General features: G+C 40.1%; 1 protein-coding gene across 3 annotated transcripts in view; it reads right to left on the reverse strand.

Annotated features, from left to right (window-relative positions):
• The window catches only part of DOCK9 (dedicator of cytokinesis 9), a 341,474-nt gene extending 324,301 nt beyond the window's left edge, over positions 1-17,173 (reverse strand). For all 3 annotated transcript variants that reach the window (XM_077158579.1, XM_077158575.1, XM_077158580.1), the window contains exon 1: positions 17,030-17,173. In XM_077158579.1, the coding sequence (XP_077014694.1) occupies positions 17,030-17,158 (129 nt within the window). In that variant the 5' untranslated portion in view covers positions 17,159-17,173. The remainder of the gene's footprint in view (positions 1-17,029) is intronic.
• Between the last annotated feature and the right edge of the window lie 4,177 nt (positions 17,174-21,350).

The raw sequence follows: 21,350 nt of genomic DNA on the forward strand, positions 1-21,350 counted from the left end.
AAAAGGGGGAAAGGATGTTTCAGAAAACTGATATGAAGTCAAAATGTCAGCCTTGGAAACGCAGAGTTGGAGAAGGCAGTTGTATGTGGGGCCTTTATAGTTACTTAAGCACACACACTGAATATGACTGGATATTTTAAAGAGGACTAGATGGTTTTTAAAGTTGTTTGCTTTACCCTAAACATTCTCTTAAAAATGAAGGCCCCTGACACCTGCTAATCCCCTTCTCTGGAGGTTCTTTATAGCAAGAGATGAGATTCTCATCTGTCTGGTTTATCTGAAAGCAAAGGGCTAAATAAACTGTGCACTTAACTCCCCTCCAGGCCTATGTAACAGCGATGGGTGTTCTCAGATTTCTGAAAACCCTCCTAGTCCCGCTTGGCTGGAACCTAAGATTTAATGCTTCCTGCTTCACAACATCACCTCGCCACTAAGCTCCAAACTCAACTGGCATTGGGGGAAGAGGGATTATCAATACATTTATTGAATAAATAAATACCTTAATCTAACCAGGTTCAAATACATATCAAATTTATCCCAAAATACTTTTTACACATAATAACCTCTTCCTGTACTTCAGGTCATTACCTTTTACCTAAATTACAGCAAAACCTCTAAACATATCCAAACCCCCAGCTCTCTGTCCACCCCACTCCTAATCATGCCCAAGCCACTAAGCTCCATCCACACAGCCACCATAGTCCACGGCAAAGCTCTCATCTTGGTGCCTTCCAGCTCAATTCAAAAACAAAAAACAAAAAACTTTCTCAAATTCCACAAAGAATAAAGTAAATACACTACCACCTGGCTGTTGTCCACTGTCCCCCCTCCTCGAGGGATCCTAGTCTGTTCAATTAACTTTCTCTGTGTTTCACCAGATTCTACTCACTGTTCCCTAACACACTCCATGATTTCCTTCACTCATGCAGGCTCCTCCACCTAAATGAAGAACACCCTCATCTCACTTTCATCTGTCAGCTCAAATGCCATTTCCTTTAATTAAGCTTTTTTACTGATTTCCTCGTCTGGAGGTAATATCTCAACCGAGGCCCCTTTAATACTTTACTTATAATTCTAACGATACAATCTTCTATTTAAAGGTAGACCAATCTTATTTTGCAATCTTCTCTTCCCTATAGTTGTTCAGCCATGTGGGACAGGATCAGACTTATTCATCCGAGTTTCCGTAAGCACCCAGCACAGTACTTGGCACATAGTAAGGATTCAACAAATGTGTCAATTAATTTGATGAATATGTGAAATTAAAAATCTATCCATTCAGATATATGTGGGAAACCGTTTTCAACATCTACAACATACATGTGCATATATCTATTTGTCAGTCAAATACTTGCTCAGCTCTTGTCCCAGGGGATCATCAGTATGAACCATAAATGTTTGTCATGGCAAGAGACAAAAAAAAAGCTAAAACTAAATAAAAAGCAAGCTTAAACCAAGTGCATGAACGCTTACACAAGGACCAAGATTACTTTCCTCTCACTGAAAAAGTGGTACTTTTCTAGAAACAATGATCAATACTATTATCAGTTTCCATTAGCCCCACTGCAATCAGCATAATAGTGTCATCAGGCTTCCAAAAGCCCCTAAGCTAAAAGGATTCAATATCTTTAGCAATCACTAAAACCCCAAGTAACAGCACCATGCAAATCTGTGTTCCATGGAGCTTAAAGTCACTGATAATTTTGCATAAAAAACTGAATTTTCTTTTCATGCATAGTTCTCACAATCAATTCAGATTATTTTTAATCTGGTGCTCCACAAAAACTGGTTTCATTTTCAGTTCTGAAGAAAGCAGAGGTTTCACAATTCTTACATGCTAAACTATGGTAATATAAAAAAAAAAAAACTACAATACTGTACTATTCTATTATTTGGCATAAGTTTAATATAGCTTCTGGGGTAAATCAAAGACATAATCAAGATTTCAATCCCTGCATATTTGGGGGATCTTTGCACCTGGGGAATATGTTCTAGATGCCAAAAGAAATAAATCTCTTAAATGCCAAATTTGTTTCCTCTAGTTAATGTCAAAGTAAATTACAAGTGTACAACTAAAAAAAAAATTTTAGTTTTAGGACTTTTTAGGATGATAAAAGCTACATTACTATAAATATAAAGTCTCCCCTCCAACCTCTCTAGCCTATTCCTTTGGGCTCTGACCACAATCCTCATTGAACTCTTATCATAGCAGTGATTTTCCCCTGTCCCTACACAATGTTTTCATAAGAAAAAACTCTTCATCACTACTCCTACAACTAAACATTCATATCAAACTTCATATCTTCCACATCTCAGCAAAGCATAATAACAGATGTGTAGGTTCTGGTATGTTTCTATTCCCCAAAAGCTGAAGGGTCTCAGTACCTTCCCCTATACTCTATCTCCACTGATCGCGACCTCCCTTCTTTCCCCTGCGGTACAAAATGGCCAAGGGGAATACCAACCCAAAGCTTCCTAGGTCCAATCCATGCTCCTTCTCCCCCTCCAGACTACACACTCTTTGAGAAGAAAGTCTGTGTCTTTGTCTTCATCAATATTTATCCTTTTGTGTTTGTTGAATGAATGAATGAATGAATGGCCAATGACAACTGGGGATCTGAATACTGAATATTGAATACTGAAGCACAACAACTTCTTAAAAACTAAAATAACATTGTATTTTTGTCTGCTAATAACATTGTTAAAAACTCAAATATATTTGTCTCAAGATCTGCTAAGATCTTCAACTACAAGATAAACAAGAGAAGACTGAATTCTCATGAGGCTCCAGGACAAGACCCCTGATAAGGTGGAAAAGGATCACAAAAGAAACCAAGAACAGAGAAAACTGGGTTCTATCTGGCCTCTGCTTCCACTCTTACCCTCCCAAGGTCGGGTCACTATTGACAGAAATAAGCTCCAGGCCTGCACCAGGGCAGATTCCAAATCAAAGGATTTGGTCAAAAAGAAGTAGCTTACATCAACTCAGGTTGGTCAGTGCCTCCCTTACTGTACAGGTAATACAACCGATGTGATAACCCAAGACCACAAAGGGTAACTATCACAGACAGAACCCAGTTTTTCCAACATTAAATGTAATGTTCACTGGCACATGCTGATTCTCGTAAGAAGAGGCAGGAGGATTGTGGGGTTGGTTTTGTTGGGGGCTTATTTCCCTGGACGGTACCCAGGAAAGCAAGACACCAGAACTCCATATTGTAAGGACAGAAGTCAGCATACTTCTCGACAGATTCTAACAACTAAAATCATAAAGAAAACATCTTTTATGATGTTTAGAGAGAACTCTCCCTCAAATGAGGTTCTCCATGTCTACAAGAGGAGCCCAACCCACTCCCCCACACGAACCTGTGGCATCTCCAGAAGTCTATTGTCTTCAACTTCCTTCTCTCTAGCTTTGATACCTTAAACCATGAAACCTTAGACAATGACGGGTAGTTTATTAAATGTGACTGCCCCAATTCAAGAAACTGTTAAACCATCGGCAATCCCTCCTCTCTCATGCCACTGCTTACACATTATACTAGAATGTTCTTATTCAAGTCTGCCCTATATATATATATATATATAATATAATATATTAACTCTTCCAGAGAAAGTAATAATACTGAACTGGGGTTTTTTGGGGGGTTTTTTGGTCTTCTGTTGATTTTTTAAATTTATGTATATTATATACATACATATATAATACATACATTCAAATTCCATATAATCATCCAAAGTGTGCAATCAGTGGTTCACAATATCATCATTTGGTGTGCATTTACCATCACAATCAACTTTTTCTTTCTTTTTTGGGAAAAATAGCATATATACAAGGAAGCAATAAATTTCAAAGCACATTACAACAATTAGTCATAGAACAGATTTCAGAGTTTGGTATGGTTCTCACAATTCTACATTTTTAGGGTTTTACTACTAGTTGCTCCAAGACACTGGAAATTAAAAGAAACATCAACATAACGATTCAGCAATCATATACATTTGTTAAACTTTACCTTCTCTGTATAACTCTACCACACCTTTGTTCCTAATACTAAAATTTAAATGATATTTAAGTGAGTTTTATGTGGTGATTCCTTTAAAAACTTGATACATTAATTGATTTTTCATAAAATCACCTCCAGAAAAGTGATTCTTCAATTTCCTAAGAAAAATATTATATTACAAGTATTTACTTCTGATCTTCAGGAAAAAAATAAACATTCTAACATCACTCATAATAAGAACACAAGAGGTGTTCTTAAAAGAAGAAAGAACATAAAAATGTCTAAATGAACACAATAAAGGTCTGAAAAAGATAAAGTTAACCTAAGAGTAAATTCTAGCTAGTATACTAGTTTATAAATGAATCAACTACTATAAATATTATGGCACTTCTGCTATCACCATAGGAACTCTGCTTTCAACTTAAGAAAACTAATATCTTAGAATGATAGATTAATTAAGTCCTCTAAACAAGCTCAGAAATGCAACTCCTTCCATAATAATACAATTTGAACCAAAATGCCATTTATAGCTGAATATTTATGTTAGCCAAGGCAAAGCAGCCTTAGACATAAAATGACCTAGATTAACAGAGATTATTCTATATTAAAGAATTTTAGGGAGAAAAGGCCCGGAAGGCCTTTTCTCAAGCCACATAATTATTTAAACCAAAGTAGGTGAAATCGTTATCTTCTATTGAGAACTTTACTACTAAATTGACTTTTGCTTCTTGAATAAGTCATTATTGACATTTTTTTAGACTAATTTCTAAAATTATTGTTCTTTACATCTTTTTCCCTTTCTTTCTTACACCCCTAAACAGAATTGCAAAGCTCCTTTTTTTGACTTTCAGAAAAATGAAGGTCAATTTCACCTAAAAAATGACAGAAGAACTAATGGAATATACAAGCTGGGAAGAAATCTGTGATGTAAATAGATGTTTCATTTTCTAATATTACCTGATCTACAGTCTATAAAGATACTTGGTGAAATGCAAATAAAACAAAGTAAATTCAAGTATTTTGTAAAAACGGTGGAAAATATATTCATCCAGGAGTCAGTAAACTAGACTTGGTTCTTGACTTTCATACTAACTAGCTGTATGATCATAGACAAATTGCTTAACCATTGTGGACCATTGCTCCTTGTCTGTAAAATTAGGTAGCTAGACCAGATGACCTCAAAAGATACCTTTCACCTCCAAAGCAGTATAATTTCGTGTCCACATCATGCATTTCTATCAACCCGGAGAATTCACAGTACTTTCCAAAAAAGGTACCTAATGATTCAAATTAACCATTTAAATTTCTGAGAAACTCAAAATGTTAAATTATAGTCTTAAATGTTTTGGTCCTTTAGATAATTCCTGCCATCTTATCAAGAAAACTAAGAATTACTGGGGCAACCTTAAGCAAATCACTTGATTTCTCTGGCCTTCAGTTTCCTCACTGAAAAAAGTAATAATAAAATTATCCCTGTCTACCTCACGAGATTTTTCAGAGTCTCAAGTAAGATGATTTTTTGAAAGAACTTTACAAAACTGTGACGTTTTGTATTTCATTATTAAACATGGGGCCTCCTTCTTCTGTCAGCATTTCATTAAAGCTCTTAACTGGTCAACAATATATTTGCTACCAAGATGAACATATATATACTCACCTCAGGAACACATCCTACATTAGGATTCACACCTATCCAAGCACTCAGATGCAGAAGTGCAATTTTTTAAGTACCAAACTGTATGTATTATTTATAGCACCACAATTCCCCTCCTATAATTAGTGGTTTCTTTTTCTTGATAGATTTATCTACTCACTTATAGAAATTTAAAAAATTGGAAAATACCAAAATATTTGAACCCTAATTCTAAAAAAATTGTAACTTTTTTTTAACTCTTATTATTATTTTCCCATGTTATAAATTCTCCCTTTAGGCTGCCCTCATAAATTTCAATAGCTTGCATTTACTGGATATTTAATATGTACAAGGCTCTATTCTAAGCGCTTTACATGAATCTCCTCGTGTACTCATCACACAGATCTATGGGATAAGTAGTACTATGATGCTCACTCTCCAAATGAGAAAAACTAAAAAAGTAGAACTAGGAAATGGAAAAGCTGGAATTGGAACCTTCAGAACTCAAATTCTTACCCACCATATACTACTGTCATCTTAGAAAGAACAATCCTCCTGCTAAAAACTTGATTATGTTGCTGCATTCACTCTGCTCTAGAGTTCAGGAAATAAACATTTATAAATTTAACTTATTCCTGAAACAAAACAATAGTGGCTTAATATATTATCTGTAAGATCATAAAACTTCTTCATGAACAATATATTGTTTATACTATTTTTTTTTTCAAATCAGTGGCTTTTTCCATATATACTACTTGATAGCCTTTTTTTCAACTTAGCATGGTAAGCATCTTTTCCTAAAACATTTTTATACACACGACAGAATACGTATTTTCTGTTAAGCAAAATGTATAAATAAGAATACATAAAAATCAAACTAAGTACATAATAGTTTTAGAATGAACTTCCAGTGGTCCAGGGAGAACCTGGGTGTTTCATGGACATCTTACCTCTCCGTGTGCTTTCAGATTCACCTCCAGATTAACCCTCAAGAAATAGGGGATGTCTCTAATACATGTACTGACTCAGACGGCCCTCCAATGCTGACACAACCAAGCACTATCTTAATTGCATTTATCCCTGCCAACTTCAAAGAAAGGAGGGGAGGTGGGGACAGGGATATTCAAACAAACCACTTGGCTCTATGCAATAAAGTTCTGATCAGATAGTAAGTCTCCTGGCATCAATTAACTGATAAGAAGTCAAGAAGCTGATTAAGCGACAGAGATGTAAAAGAAATAGAAACAAATTCACCACCCAAGTGCTTCTGATGGTTTGCATAACTCATGGTTCATCTGAATGAAAAGCACTTTCAGTGGCTTTATTATTTGTATTTTCGTCTTATTTTGTTTTGCTTTCAGATTAAACGAGTTACTAAATACCTAACACAAGCCTTGTATCTGTGTATTTGGTCTTTCACACATTCCTGCTTCACAGAGCTGATGAAAACAAATGTCCACAACAAAGGAAATCAATTTTACTTTGCATCAAAAAGTGTGGCTGCTTTCAAGTATTATGCAAGGATCATTCAGATTTACTAACAATCTGGCCATTTTTTTCAACTAACACCTAGGCAAACAAAGGACCAGCCCCAGAGTGATACATTCTTTATATGTGGGAGTATCGTTGAATTTATCATGGGTGTCAATGATGAACTAATGGAACCTAAGCGTAAGGAAACATATGTGGAAGCAGGAGGTAGGCTGAAATGGAGTAAAGAGAAACGAGCAGAATAATTTATTTTTCATTTATTTCAAGATAGATATTCTAAGAGTCTGCATGGCAGGAGTGGGAATGCTGAATCAAAAAAGAGAAAAATGAGATGTATCAGATGTGACATCTTCAGGACTGAGTCATCCAAAAAATATTTATTGAGCCCCTCTGTGCTGAGCACTGGTTAAAGAGAGTGAACAAGTAGTCCAGTGAGAAAGAGACATACACACACAAATAAATATATAAACTGTGCTAAGTGTTTAGCAAAAGGGAAAAGGAGTGGCCTGCCTTAGTATGAATAATTAAGGTAAGGTTTCTGATATTTACGGTAAGGTAAGGTAAGGCAATGATATTTAAGTATAGCTCTGAAGACCACAGCAAGTACCCTGACAGATGAGGGGGCAGACAGGAAGAGAGAGATGAGAGCTTCTGCCAAGGTCTTAGGGCATGAGGGAGCTTGGCAGACATGAGAATCTAAGACTAGCCAGTGAGCAATGAAGAGTGGTGCCTGATAGAGTCCTTACAGTATAAAGGAAAAGTCTGTATTCCAAGAGCAATGGGAAACACTAGTGTTTAAAGGATTAAGAACTGAACCTAGTATCTTAAGGATGGAGCAAGAAAGGAAGCAAGGAGACCCCACTCCCTACTAGGACACTCCCTACAGAAAGAAGGGGACGATAGACAGCAGGAGCAATTAGTGTTGCTCTCTCAATACTCCTAGTTCTTCTGGGTCCATAGAAAGGACTGCACTTCTCCACCCTTTGGAATTAGGTATGGTACTTGACTTGCTTTAGCCAATAAAGTATGAACAGAAATGACCAAGTGGAAACTGTGAGAGCCAATGAGGGAGGGCTTCATAACACTACCCTCTCTGTTCCCCCATAAAGACCCAACATACTCAAGATGGTGACTGTCCCATCAACCAAAGTTCCAGAGTAAGGACAACATGAAGCCAGGCCCCAACTCACACTCAAAGACATCCTGAGGGAAAAATAAACCTTTGCTTTAAGCCACTGAGATTTTGCCTCATAATGTCTGATGCAGAAATGGAACTTAACGGACACAGTGATGATTGAATAAGGAAAGGAAAAGAAGATGAATAAGTGAGGCAACAGAGGGGTTAGAAATTTCAAGGCTGACCACTATGTAATAGCGTCTCTCACTAAAGGAAGCAAGAATGCAAAAAGAGGAGCTTGGTTTTGGAATAAAAGGTGTTTAATATACAATGAATTTAAGGGGCTGTAGCACAGGCAAATACATGTATTTGAAGCTGGGGTGGGGGTGGAGGGATTAGAACTGAGTAAAGATTCAAAAATTGTTTGCAATGAAGGTGATGGAGATCATTTCGGAGTGAAGGAAAGATTAAATTCTATAAACCAACTGTAGAGAACACATCCTTTAAAACCGTCCCTGTATGGTGAGTGTAGCAGCAGGACACAGCAGAGAAGACAAAAATAATACATCACAGAGGAAGAAGGAGAATGAAGAGAATCCTATTTTGCATGAGGTTGGTGAATGGTATCAAATGCTGCAGGTAGAGAAGATGAAGAGATGAGCACTGAGAGGTAACCCCATACTGAGGACAGAAGTCAGTTCACTGGGGCTAAGGAGTCTGTGGGTGGTGAGGAAGCAGAGGAAGACCAAACAAGAGTGGAAGTAAAGAAGAGAAATAGGTGAGCAGACAGAAGGAATCACATGGTCCAGAAAAGGTTTAACAGCATAAGGAGAGAAATGAAGTCAAATAGAGCCTGTAACAAATAATCTCCGTCTTAGTGAGCTTAGAGCTTCTCTTCTCTCTACCACCTGCTAATATCTGAGAGATTTTATTTCAAATGACTTAAAATTACAGGTGCTAAATTATAAAATAGGAATAAAAACCACCACATTGTAATAATATCCATCTTTGTCCTGAGGACTACATGAACTATGGTATGTGACAGAACACACTTACCACAGCACATTCTCAAAAATCTCTCTTCTGTCAACATTATCTTAAATAGTAAAAAGTAATACACATTTATTGTAGAAAATACAAAGAGCTATAAAGACAAAATGTGAACTTCCCATAACTCCGTAACCAAAGATAACGATGGTTAACATTCTAGCTTTCTGGTTCATGCCCAAGACTAAACACAAAAACATCATACTTACAGCCATTCAACTGATCTGCATGAAAAATTCACACTAAAGAAAAATTATTTTATGATAGATATACATTTAAAACTTAATTCTTATCGAACCTATATTCTATACTGTATAGTATAGCCTATGTCTAAAATAATATATAGTTTTAATCTTTGAGCTTCTTTGGAATAAAACAAACCCAATCAGACATTGTGGCTAACAATCTTTTTCTTTACATCCTTCCCACTTTTTTGTTCCTATATACACAGCTTTTAAAAAATAATTTAATTATGCTGTGTTTATAATTTTATAGCACAGTTTTTATTGCCATAATAGTAATTTTAACTACAATGAACCACATTTATTGAGTGCCTACCAACTGTTCAGAGAAGAGTTCTGAAAGTTTTGTAAGAATTCGCTCATCTAATTCTCACAAAAATTCTAGGAATGAGTACTATTATTCATCTACTTTTTTTTTGGTGGGGGGGTACATGGTCTGGGACTCGAACCCGGGTCTCCCACATAGCAGGTGGGCATTCTAACCACTGAACTACCTGTGCACCCTCATCTATTTTTCAAATAAGAAAAAAATGAGGCTGGAGAGGTTAACCACCTTGCCTGAGCTCACATAACTGGTTAGTAGCAAAGGGGTAACTGAACCCAAACTGTATGGTCCAAAGCCCCTACCCTTAACCACAAGTTCCCACTGTTTTCCAGCACTGTTTTGTAAGAGTTTTCTCAAGTTATTATTCTTCTAAAACAAGAATACAATGACTTCAGAAGTAGTCCATGCTGCACAATTTTAGACAATGGTTAAGACCTTGAGGTAGTTTACAACTGGTCAGTATTTTACATTTTCTGCCCCAAACAAATAGCACCATAACTTCAGACACTCTGCTTTATGCAAATTTCAGGTAGTCCTTAGAAGAATTGGGTCAAAAAACATGAGCATGTTAAAGTTCTTGGTATATATAGCCAAACTGCAAAAAAGTTTAACATCCATCATGTTATAAAACTCCAGGGACATAATTCTCATGCAATGCTAGGTGAATGAGGTCTTCTGGAGTTGTAGAATGGTGATGTGGCCTTGAAAACGAAAGGGCCTGGGTCACCCCATCCTTGCAAATACTTGGCTTTAATCTTTCCTATCTTTACAAATTTGTCAGGAAAAAATGACAACTTGTTTTAATGAATGTTTCTTTAATTATTAATAAGACTAAACACTTTTCTGCTCTTTTCTTGGCTGTTTTATTGTCTTTGAGGAACTGCCTATTAATGTCTTTTCCCATTCTTCTGGATGATTTATCTTTTTAAAATTGATTTGAAGAGCCTTTAGTACATTAAAAACTTAACAGTATGACTGAGATATAAATACAGATAAATAGAGGATAAATATTGTTTCTAAGCTTGTTAACGTTTAAATACACAGTACTTGTGAAATACAAAACAGAATTTTAGTTTTCAGCTTTAGTTTAACACAGGCAGCCAGCAAGCAGAGTGCTTAGGAGGGAGGACAGTGCCCAAATTCACACCCAGCCCCTCTATTTACAGTTGTGTAACCTTGAGGTGACTTATTCTCCCTTATGTAAAGCCCTAACACAGATCCTAGGATGCAGTAAATGCTGGCTCCAGGTAAATTTAGTCCAGATACTCAATCTTGTCTTTTATTAACAGAAAAAGAGCTTATGTTTGTTAAGCACTAACTGGTAAGTACTTTGCATGCATTATCTTATTCAATCTTTATAAAAACTCTCTAAAATAATACCTAACAATCCCAATTCTCACATGAGCAAACTGAAGCTTAGGTAAAGTAACTTGCTCAAAGGCTTCAGCTAATCAGGTGCAAAGCCAAGTCTCAACTTCAAAGCCCAAGACAAACTGGTTTCTTCCTGGATTTTCACGCTTTAAAATCCCTCCTCAACCATGTTTTATGTTGTTTCTCTTACTTATGTATTATACACCTAACTCTTGAATTTAGTTATAATTACCAGGGCATTCTAAACATTTGCTCAATCTTAGCTTTTTCTGGAAAAAAAAAAAAAGTCTTCCTTAATTTTGCATCTCCCAAGTTCAGTTCAACTCTTCTAGTACACCCATTCCCTAATACTTCTTCCTTTATTCTCTGAAGGACACATTTGACTCTTTAAATGTGTCCCTTCATATCATAATCCATCTTTTTGTAGACAACTGACCTGTCCACCTGTTTAGATCTAAACCCTTCATGGGCAAGTGCCTGATCTAACACAACAACCTATCCTCAGCACCCAGCCAAGTACAAGCACAGAGCAGGCCCTCAATAAATGTGGATAAAGATTTCACAACCCCATCCCTCCCTTTTCACATTCAAAGTATCACTAATGTCCTCCTGTCTTCTAATATTCAAATGGACCAGAAACCACAGAAATAGAGTCTGTTGTTGATTATCTATTAATAATTGGAGATAGGCCTCCACCCTGCTTCCTGTATTCTGGGACATTTTTGTTTGTTAAGGTTCCACCTAACGGTGGAAAAAGATGGGGAGGTGAAGCTCAGGCCAGTTCAGTTGTCCATTTACTAACATATCTGATTTTAAATTACAGCCAAAATGAGGTTTTAGGTTACCTGCAGATTTCAAACATCACTACCCATTGGGTCTCACATTACCTCAGATAATGCTGTAATCTTGAGCTGAATGAACTGGGAGTGTAGGGGAGGCCCCAAGCACATACTCTGGTAGTTATCCTCCCACCTTCTGTCCATCCTCCAGGAACACAAAGGAAAATTTAGCAATGATTTGACTTGGTTTTGTTTCATTTCATATTGCTGGATCTCAAAGGACTGTGGAATGGTATCACTAGCAGGGGTAACAATCCAAGGAGAGTATTTTGAAGCTGAACATATTTAGGTAAGATCAGTTGGGAAGCCAGGTAGCCAGATGACTTGTACATCAATATTCAAGGCACAGCTGGCAAACCCAGGCAGAGTGACATGTTATAATATTTACACAAATCTTTCAGAGAAAGGGTATTTAGGCCTCGGATGGTATATTAATTTAGATCTAGGCCATTATAATACTGTCTTAAATTCCTCGAGGAGCTTCAAAAGCAATCACAACTTAACCCTGCTCAGGGAATTCTAGCTTTTCTTCTGAGCTTGCAGGCATTTTGAATGTGACGCCCCTCCTAACTCTTCTAAATCATGGAAAGCTGACTCTGAAATTTTTAGGATTTTTTTTTATATAACCAAAAAATCATAAATTATTTTTCCTACAATTAGGAATACTACTAGTAGCAACTCTACTACTGTTATAAAAGTGGCTTAAAATCAAAGTCTGTTAGTGGAGAAAGGGAATCTAGACGTAATCTAGCATAGTGCCCTCATTTTATAGAACAGAAAGTCGGAGGTTCAGAAAAGTTAAGCAACTGCCCAAGGTGACTCAAGAAGCTATTGGAACAGGTGCTAGGCATTAAGAGCTTTATATAAATATTCTTCACAACAACCCTATAAAGTAAGCATGATATGACTATCTCCAGTTCACATGTGAGGAAACTGAGGTACAGTACTGTTAAGTTACATATCTAAGACTGTACAGATGGGAAAAGGAAGAGCTGGGATTGCAACTCAGTTGGTCTGACTATAGCATCCATGCTCTGAACTACTAAACCTCTGGTATTAAAATCCAGGATTCTTCAGCCCACATAGCATTTTCTCCTTCATGAATAATTCAGAGGATTGTGAAAGAGCCAAACATTTGAAAAGGTCCATAAATCTTGTTTGCATCCTGATTAGAAAAAAAGTAACAATCAAAAATATTTTTTTTAATAATCTGGGTGCATCAACAAATTATTGTTAATTTTATTAAAATGACACTACAGTTATGTATGAAAATATCCACATATTTTAGCAATACATAGCAGGTATGCAGGCTGAAATGACATGAGGCCTGGCAGTCACATTGAAAAATAAAACAGAAAAAAACAGACTGATGAAGTAAGTTTGGCAAAATCTTGATAACTGTGGAATCTGAGTGATGGAATGTATTATAGTTTTGTATGTTTATTATCAATCTTTTCAAACTAATTAATGCAAAATTATTTTAGGGCAGGCCACAGTGGCTTAGCAGGCAGAGTTCTCACCTGCCATGCCAGACACCCAGGTTCGATTCCCAGTGTCTGCCCATGTAAAAAAAAAAATATATATATATATATATATATACACATATATATATAGCAAACCTGAACCCAATATGAAAAAAATTAATATGTCAAACAATGAAAAAGTTGAAAAAAAATAAGATGTCAAACAATGAAAAAGTTAACAGCACATGTCACTTTTATATTTTAAAATTTATCCAATGGCAGTCTTTATTACCACTGAACTATTTTATTTCATAATGCTTCTGATCTCATCACCATATACTCATCAATACTTGAAGTATGGGAAGAGCTAGTTAAATCCATACACTGTTAATTTTATTTTAGTCTATATGCAGAACTGCTTTAATTAGTCAGCTAGTTAAGAATATTTATTGAGCCATTTACTATCTTGTAGACATTGTACTCATGCTGGTCCAAGTTATCAAAGACAGAGTAGAGTAATACCTCCATCCAAGCACAGGTTGACAGCCCATGGGATTCTGAACCCTGGCTCGGTTTTTATCTCTGCGCCCTGTAAGGATCAGGATTACCTTCTTAGATTCTCATTCCACAAAGTTGGGCCAGAACTTTGTGGCAGGTGCACCTGCTATGACCTCCTGGAAGACACTGAGATGCAGTAAGAAGTATGTGGCGGCTCACTACCTGAGGGGAAACGGGGGTGGTAAGGATGGTTGAGGCTGGATAATTTTTGGTATCTATAAGTTATTTCAAACTGCTCCTTCTGCAATGCAGAACCACTGCAATACATTTCCCATTCAGCCAGGAGTCCTACACTCCAAACTAGGCCCACCTGTTCTCCCACACTTTATATTTGTTTAAACAACATGAATTTCATCAGAGAAGTGACTAAATACACTCAAGACTTAAGAGGACACCAGACAGGGCAGGCCAAGGTGGCTCAGCAGGCAGAGTTTTTTGCCTGCCATGCTGGAGACCCAGGTTTGATTCCCAGTGCCTACTTATGTTACAAAAAAAAAAAAAGAGGACACCAGACAGTCATTTGGTGATCATGCTGTCCACAGATGCCACAGATTTTTACCGGGAATCAAGAAAATAGATGTTCCTTCAAAGTATCACGAGACAACACAGAAGTATGTCACACAGGGCAACGGACATAAGATTACTATCAGTAGGCTATCCTTTGACAGAAAGGGGAGATATTCAAGGTCTCTTGCACATGTGTAATTAGCCTGTGTTGACATTTCTGAACTCGATTTGATGGCTTATTAAACAAGTACTGCCTCTTCAATCACGATGTCAGCACTTTAACACTGTAACATGTTTTATCTACTTTTCTTTTCCCTCAAAAGACTGATGAAGACCAGCAGCCCCTAGATGAAAGAACCAAGTTTTGTGTGAGAAGAGAAGTCTTATTACAGACATTGTGGGCTTTATCCTTAATATAAACATGTTAGGAACAAAGTTAGGAAGAAACATGAAAAAGTTAGAATCAGCATATCCCAAATAACTCCAAAGAGTAGGAGAAAGATCAAAGGTGATGGCAGAGTTATACAGAGAAGGTCACGTTAACAAATGAGTATGAATGCTGAATCATTATACTGATATTTCTTTTAGCCTCCAGTACCTTAGAGTAGCTAGAAGTAAAAACCCAAAATTGTGGAACTCTCTGAAATCTGTTCTACAACTAATTTTAGCGATGTGCTTTGGAATTTGCTTTTTGGTATATATGTTCATTTTTTATAAAAAAAGAAAAAAAGTCGATTGTTGATGAATGCACAGCTATATGATGACACCATGAACCACTGATTGTGCACTTTGGATGATTACGTGGTATGTGAATATATAATATATATCAATAAAAATAATTTTTTAAAAGTGTAATTACTAATAAAGTTGAATATTTATCCTAGGCTAACCAGCTTTAAAAAAAAAAGTTACGAAGATGGAGAATGGTATACTTACACCAAAGCAACAGAAGTTAGCGTTCAATCATGGAAGAGATGGCCAAGTTCTAGTCTGTTACCACCCCCCGCTCTACTCCTTACCATCAACTGATCAACTTCACTGTAACAGGAAAATAAAATCCCTGTTATTACTGAGCAAACTGGAGGCTGGACTAACACACGTGAGAAATCTAGAGTTAGTTGGCAGAACTGGCAAAGGAGAGAAAAATCCAACTGAGCAAACTGGATATGGAAATCAGCCACGCTTCATCTCCATTCTCCACAAACATCATTGATGCAATCCTACGTGTGCCCAGGAAGGATACCAATCTGCCACCAAAAAGGTGCCTCCACCCATGTATTTCGGGACCCACTCTGGTATAGCTCCTACTCCCCCACCCCCACCCCCAACACACACACACACAGTGCCACCAAACCCAGATAATCACTTCGGAGGCCTATCTTCTTGCACTGTTCTAACAAACAACACAAGTCACCCACCCACAAACAAATCCCTTTCAAGAAAACAAATGCCTACGACAATGCAAGGAGCTGCTAAAAGTTTCCAGCTGCCCTGCAGAGCATGCTGCTGTTCAAACGTCGCTGGGAAGAACAGCCCCACTCCTGTACAATCCAAGCAACCCGAGTACTGCGTTTCCAAATATAGCAGGACTTGCCCTGGCTGTGGAAAAGTTGATTTAAAACTTCATCTTCGTCACATCCAGAGGCCTATTGGCTAAAAATTTTCTGTCAAAACCAAATTAATTTGGTGGTTGCTTATTTCAAAACCCCCAAATTAATGGTAATTTGCACCAACGCTGAAATTACCAAGGGTTCTTATCAGGCCCCGTGACCCTTCAAAAGAGGATGCCAGTTTGTCAGCTAGGGAAGCAGGTGTGTGTGTGTGTGTGTGTGTGTGTGTGTGTGTGTGTGTGTGTGTGTGTGTGTGTGTGTGTGTGTGTGTGTGTGTGTGTGTGTGTGTTTATGGTGGGGCCATCTCCCACCCTGAATGGAGGAAGCCCGACCTCCAACTTCCCGTGCGTCCCCCAAGGCCACAGGTGCCAAGTTCCTCCAGAATACTAGAGGTGGAGGCTGTTGGAAGGATAAAGGTGAAAGAAGAGTAATTTCCCAATTGGCAGAAGGGAAGAAACTGATGAGGGGTTGCGGGGGCTGGGGAGGTGGTGAGAGATGGCGCCCCAGTAAATTTACCCCCAGCAAATTTCCCAGGAGGGAAGGGGCAGCAATGAGGAGGACCCCCAAACGCCAAGAAAAAGTCTGTGAGTTGCTGCCCCTACAAGAACATCCCTTCTCTCCATTCCGAAGCTACCCCTCCCGCCCGCCTTAATCCTGAGACCCAGGAGGGTCGGCGGCTCCGCCTTAGCCCGTCCGACTTAAAAGAACGTGAAGGAGGTGACCGCGCGGAGGGCGCCAGGGGAGGTGCTGCGCTCGCATCCAGCCCCAGGCCCACAGGGCTACCTGCGCTCGCCAACCCCCTTTCTCCCGCTCACTCACCAGGAGTACAGAGCCGCGCACCACCTCGGACACGCTCTGCCGCAGCTCGGCGGCGGTGCCCGGCTTACTCAGCGCCCGGGTGAACTTCCGAGTCTCCGCCGGGGCGGGGAGCAGCGGCGGCTGCGACATCCTCACCTCCACCGCCGCCGCTTTCCCCTGCTCCCGAAGCTCGGCCGGGCTGCACCGCCGCCAGGTGCACCCTCCGCGGCCCGCCGGGTCAGCCGCCGGCTCCCGGCCCCGCCGCCTTCCTGCTTCTCCCGCCGCTCGCTGCGCGTTTGGCCGGCGCAGCTCGAGGTCGCGCCCTTCGCGCCGCGATCACGCTCCCAGGCGCCCACTTCGGCGTCCGCGGCCCCCTGCGCCCTGGGCAGAGCCTGGACTCGCTCGGATAGACGGTGTGTGTGGTGGTGGCGGTAGCGGCTTCCCCATGCCACCAGCCTGCCTCAGCGACCACTCTTCGGGCCGCCTCCTCAGGGCGGGGTGTCCGGCGCGGCGCGGGAGGGGCGGGGCGGCAGGCGGAGGAGGGGCTGGCGCCGCCGGACTGTGAGCCGGGCAGGTCGGCCTGTCAGCAGCGGTGCGGGAGTGCGGTGGCCCTGCGCGGAGTAGCGCAGCCTACGGGATCTCGGGCGGGGAAGGAGGGGAGGCCCGAGTGGCACGTCCGAAGATCCGAGACGCGGACGGCTCACGCCGCCGGGAAAGCTCACAGCCCTGGGCTGGAGACTGAGTCCCGGGAACCAGCGCCTGGTCACCAGGCCCCTGTCCTTGGAGCCCTGCAAAGCTAATGAGGACCCTGGGCTCACTGGATGGGTCCGGGTTCGAGGGCACTGTGCCCTGCCCCCAAACCCCCGTGTGTACTAGGCGTCCGTAGGAACGAGCCGGGGGGCTCTGCGAGGACCGAGGTTTTTAAAAAGTGGCGTTTATGCGGCCCCGAGAGGACACAGACACCTTCGGAAAACGCCCTCGCGCGGAGTTGGACGGAGCGTCTCTAATTCGGATTTAGCGTGGAAAACCGCGCGCGCTCGAGGCTACGTTTCTCGGCCTAAAGCCACAATTCCTCCCCCGGAAGAATCTGATTAGCGCCGGGGAAGCCTCTCAGAGCCGAAGCGAGGGTCCCGGGCTGACGGAAGGTGGATGGAAGGGCAGGCGCTTGTTGACGTGTGAGCACTGCGTGGGGCACGGGCTGTTGGCGAGTCACTCAGACCCCGGCCCGCCAGGATGAGCTGCTGCGTCTCCTTGGACGTAATGCGAAACTTCTGAGCCCCGTTTATTTTATCTGTAAAATGAGGAGGAAAATCCTGAAAAAAGGTTTAAATGACCCAAAGCGTTGTGAAGCGCTTGGCTTTGTACGGGCCAAATCGGGGGTTGAAAATGCCCCTTCAGTCACTTCTCACACGGCGGGAAAGCAAGGCGCAGGGCCAAGGAATCTCTGGCAACGTGAGTCTGCGAGTCCAACATCTGACCTAGAATTGTGCCCAGCCACCACTTCTCAGGAACTTCTTCCTTACACAACCTTTACAGTTTTTCCCATGCCTAAGGGTCCCCCACGGCTCCTCTTCCGTTTTTTTTTTTTTTTTTTTTGAGGTAGCCGGGAGCAGTGTAACGCTAACTGGAAAACCGGAGGGCGCGCAGTAAAAGATATTAGCCGCGGCCTGGAAGAGAGCTGTGGCGCATGCTCGATTGCTTGGGTTTGGGCGGGTTCCCCGGGGCGGGGAGACCTAGCTTAAAGGCAGCTGCGCTGATTGGCTGAGCTGCTCAGGCCACGCCCATCGCCTGCTGACGGAATGCTCCTTACCTGTCCTGCTGACCGCTAAAGCACTCGCTGTAGTCGGGTAAACTCGGGTCTTCCGGGGGAATCTCTGTCCCAGGTTAACCCAAATACCTTGAGGCGTAGTAACCGGCGTCGTGGCGGTGTACGAGGCATCTGTCTCTTTGTGTCCCACCCCACCAGAAAGCCAAACACTGCCTAAAGCGTATTCTTAAAGTGATAGGGAAAAATAATCTAATGCAGGAAAGCAAACTACCACTGTCCGGAATTTAATAAGCAAGTCTGGCACATAATATAGTTGGAGGTTAGGCATGCAGTCAGCACTCAAATGCATGCTGGATTGGATTGTTTTCCTAGTGAGTTGGGACTGCAAGATGTGCCACTTAGTGAGCCTAACTGATTGGAAGATAAAACAAATAATGTATGTAATAAAAAAACAATTACGCGCTAACCCGTTTCTTCCTCTGTGGAATGAAGGAATAGACGATTTCCCAGGCCCCTTGCATTGTAAGGTAGGGAAGGTTCAGACCGGCCTGACACTGCCTTTCGTGGGCAACTAGAGAGCTTGTGCGGTTTTGCTTTACCTTGGAAAGCCCGCATTTACACCTCGGCACCGCACCGGAGTGTGTCAGCTCCAATTCTTATTTGTGCTGTTAGAGAGTAGGCTGAGAATCATAAATTAAGGTTTCCCTTTGAGCTTCTCAGTCCTAAAAAAGTCCCAGGCAAAAAACACAAACCTTTCCCCACCTCTATCGCCTGGGCTCTCTAAATTCCTACTTCCAAAGGCCAACGTTATATATATATATATTATTAAATATAATTATAAATATGAATAAAACAAAACAACAAAAAAGGCACCCAGGGTTGTGGGGTTTTATTTTCTTTCTTTCCTCTTTTTTATGTTTAAAAAGTATAAGAATAAAGAAAAAAGAATGTGAAAGTGAAATCTAGAAACTAAAGAGTTCCTCCAACCTTCCACTGATGCCATCTGCATCTCCACCACTCCTAAATTCTGTACTTGTTTGCTGATTCATTACATTCTAAAATTGGCAGCTTTCCATTTAGGAAGCAGGGGATGAAGTTTAATGTGCGGACAGTAGTCACTGGTGATGTCTAACCAAGTGCAAGTCCTGACAGAACAAAGCATGGGAATGTGAACTAAGTCCAGGAATATGGATTTACCCAGCAACCCAGAGCTGATCATCTTCTTCCTGGTGAAGTGTTGCTGATAACAAATGGGACGTTTCTCATTGTTTGAGCAGAAATGCAGTCCTTTGTGAAAGCTATTAATCCCCCATCAGAGTGGCCCAGAATTCTAAGTTTTTATCTCATCAACTGTTTCTTGGAGACAGGTGGTCACAGCTGTGACCGAGATTGAGAACCGCATCAGGTGAAGGTGCTGTGAGGGACGAGGCTGACCTGTGGCGAGACTAGGTTTGATGGTGTTTAAGGTATGGTAGAGAATACATACATCTACTCTACCTTGAAGGAGTAACTTTGTCTTTCTTTTTCTAAAGATGTAAAAAGAAAGCTTTCTTTTCTGTTGAGGATGACACTAATAGGTAGTAGAAATGAAATATGAGTATAGCCAGTTTTGAAAATTTGTATATAAATGATGATACTACACTCAAATATTTATAATTTAAACATTGCCCATGATGTAATAACCTCTTTCCACATCATTTCTTTGTTAGGTTTGCTCTAGGATTTTAATGTGTCTTAATGGCACATAATTACTTTAAAATCTTTTCCAGACATATCTTGAAAGCATACCTGTTTTTAGTAAAAATAAAATGTGGCCTGTGAAGAGTAGTCATTCCATTGTATTAGAAGGTTCAAGGAAGTGGGGAAGGGGGCTTTCATACTTTATCTTACATGGATTGAACTTGCTTTTCAATAAATGAGTAGTTTTGTGCTTCTTCTAAATAGTTCTCATAATGCCTTTTTTCTAAAATTACTCTACCAATACTTGGAAGTAGTTAAGTAGTTACTTGTTAATTCCACTGAGTAATATCAATGATTGAATGATGATCATTCAAAGAATATCTTGGGGAAAGGTATACAATTAATCTAACACATAAATTACAGATAACACTTAGGCATAGTGTTATTAGAGGAATATAAGCCCCTTTTCACTTCTATTTTATTCAGGAGAGATTCTTAGAAGAGATCAAATATAAGGTCTTTAAAGAGATAGTTGAGACCTGTTTCATAAACTTAATTGTGCATATAAATCACCTGGATCTTGTTAAAAAAACAAATTCTGATTCAGAGAGTCTGGGGTAGATCCCAAGAATCTATTTCTAACACAGTCCCAGGTGATATGAATCCCCTAAAACATGCAGATGCTGCTGATCCACAGACCACACATTGGCTAGCAAGCAGCTAGACTTCCATTTCCAGTGGAATGACATACAGCAGACCATTAAAAATTTTCCAAGCTGACTTTTAAAATACAAGAGAAAGAAGACCAGAAACTCAATAGACAATGGACAAAAATCAGAAACATTTAGAAGTCACAGAAAAAGATATAGGATTGTCCTTAAATGAAAAGATGTT

This window comes from Tamandua tetradactyla, chromosome 4 (assembly GCF_023851605.1).
Source record: "Tamandua tetradactyla isolate mTamTet1 chromosome 4, mTamTet1.pri, whole genome shotgun sequence".
NCBI classification, from domain to species: domain Eukaryota; kingdom Metazoa; phylum Chordata; class Mammalia; order Pilosa; family Myrmecophagidae; genus Tamandua; species Tamandua tetradactyla.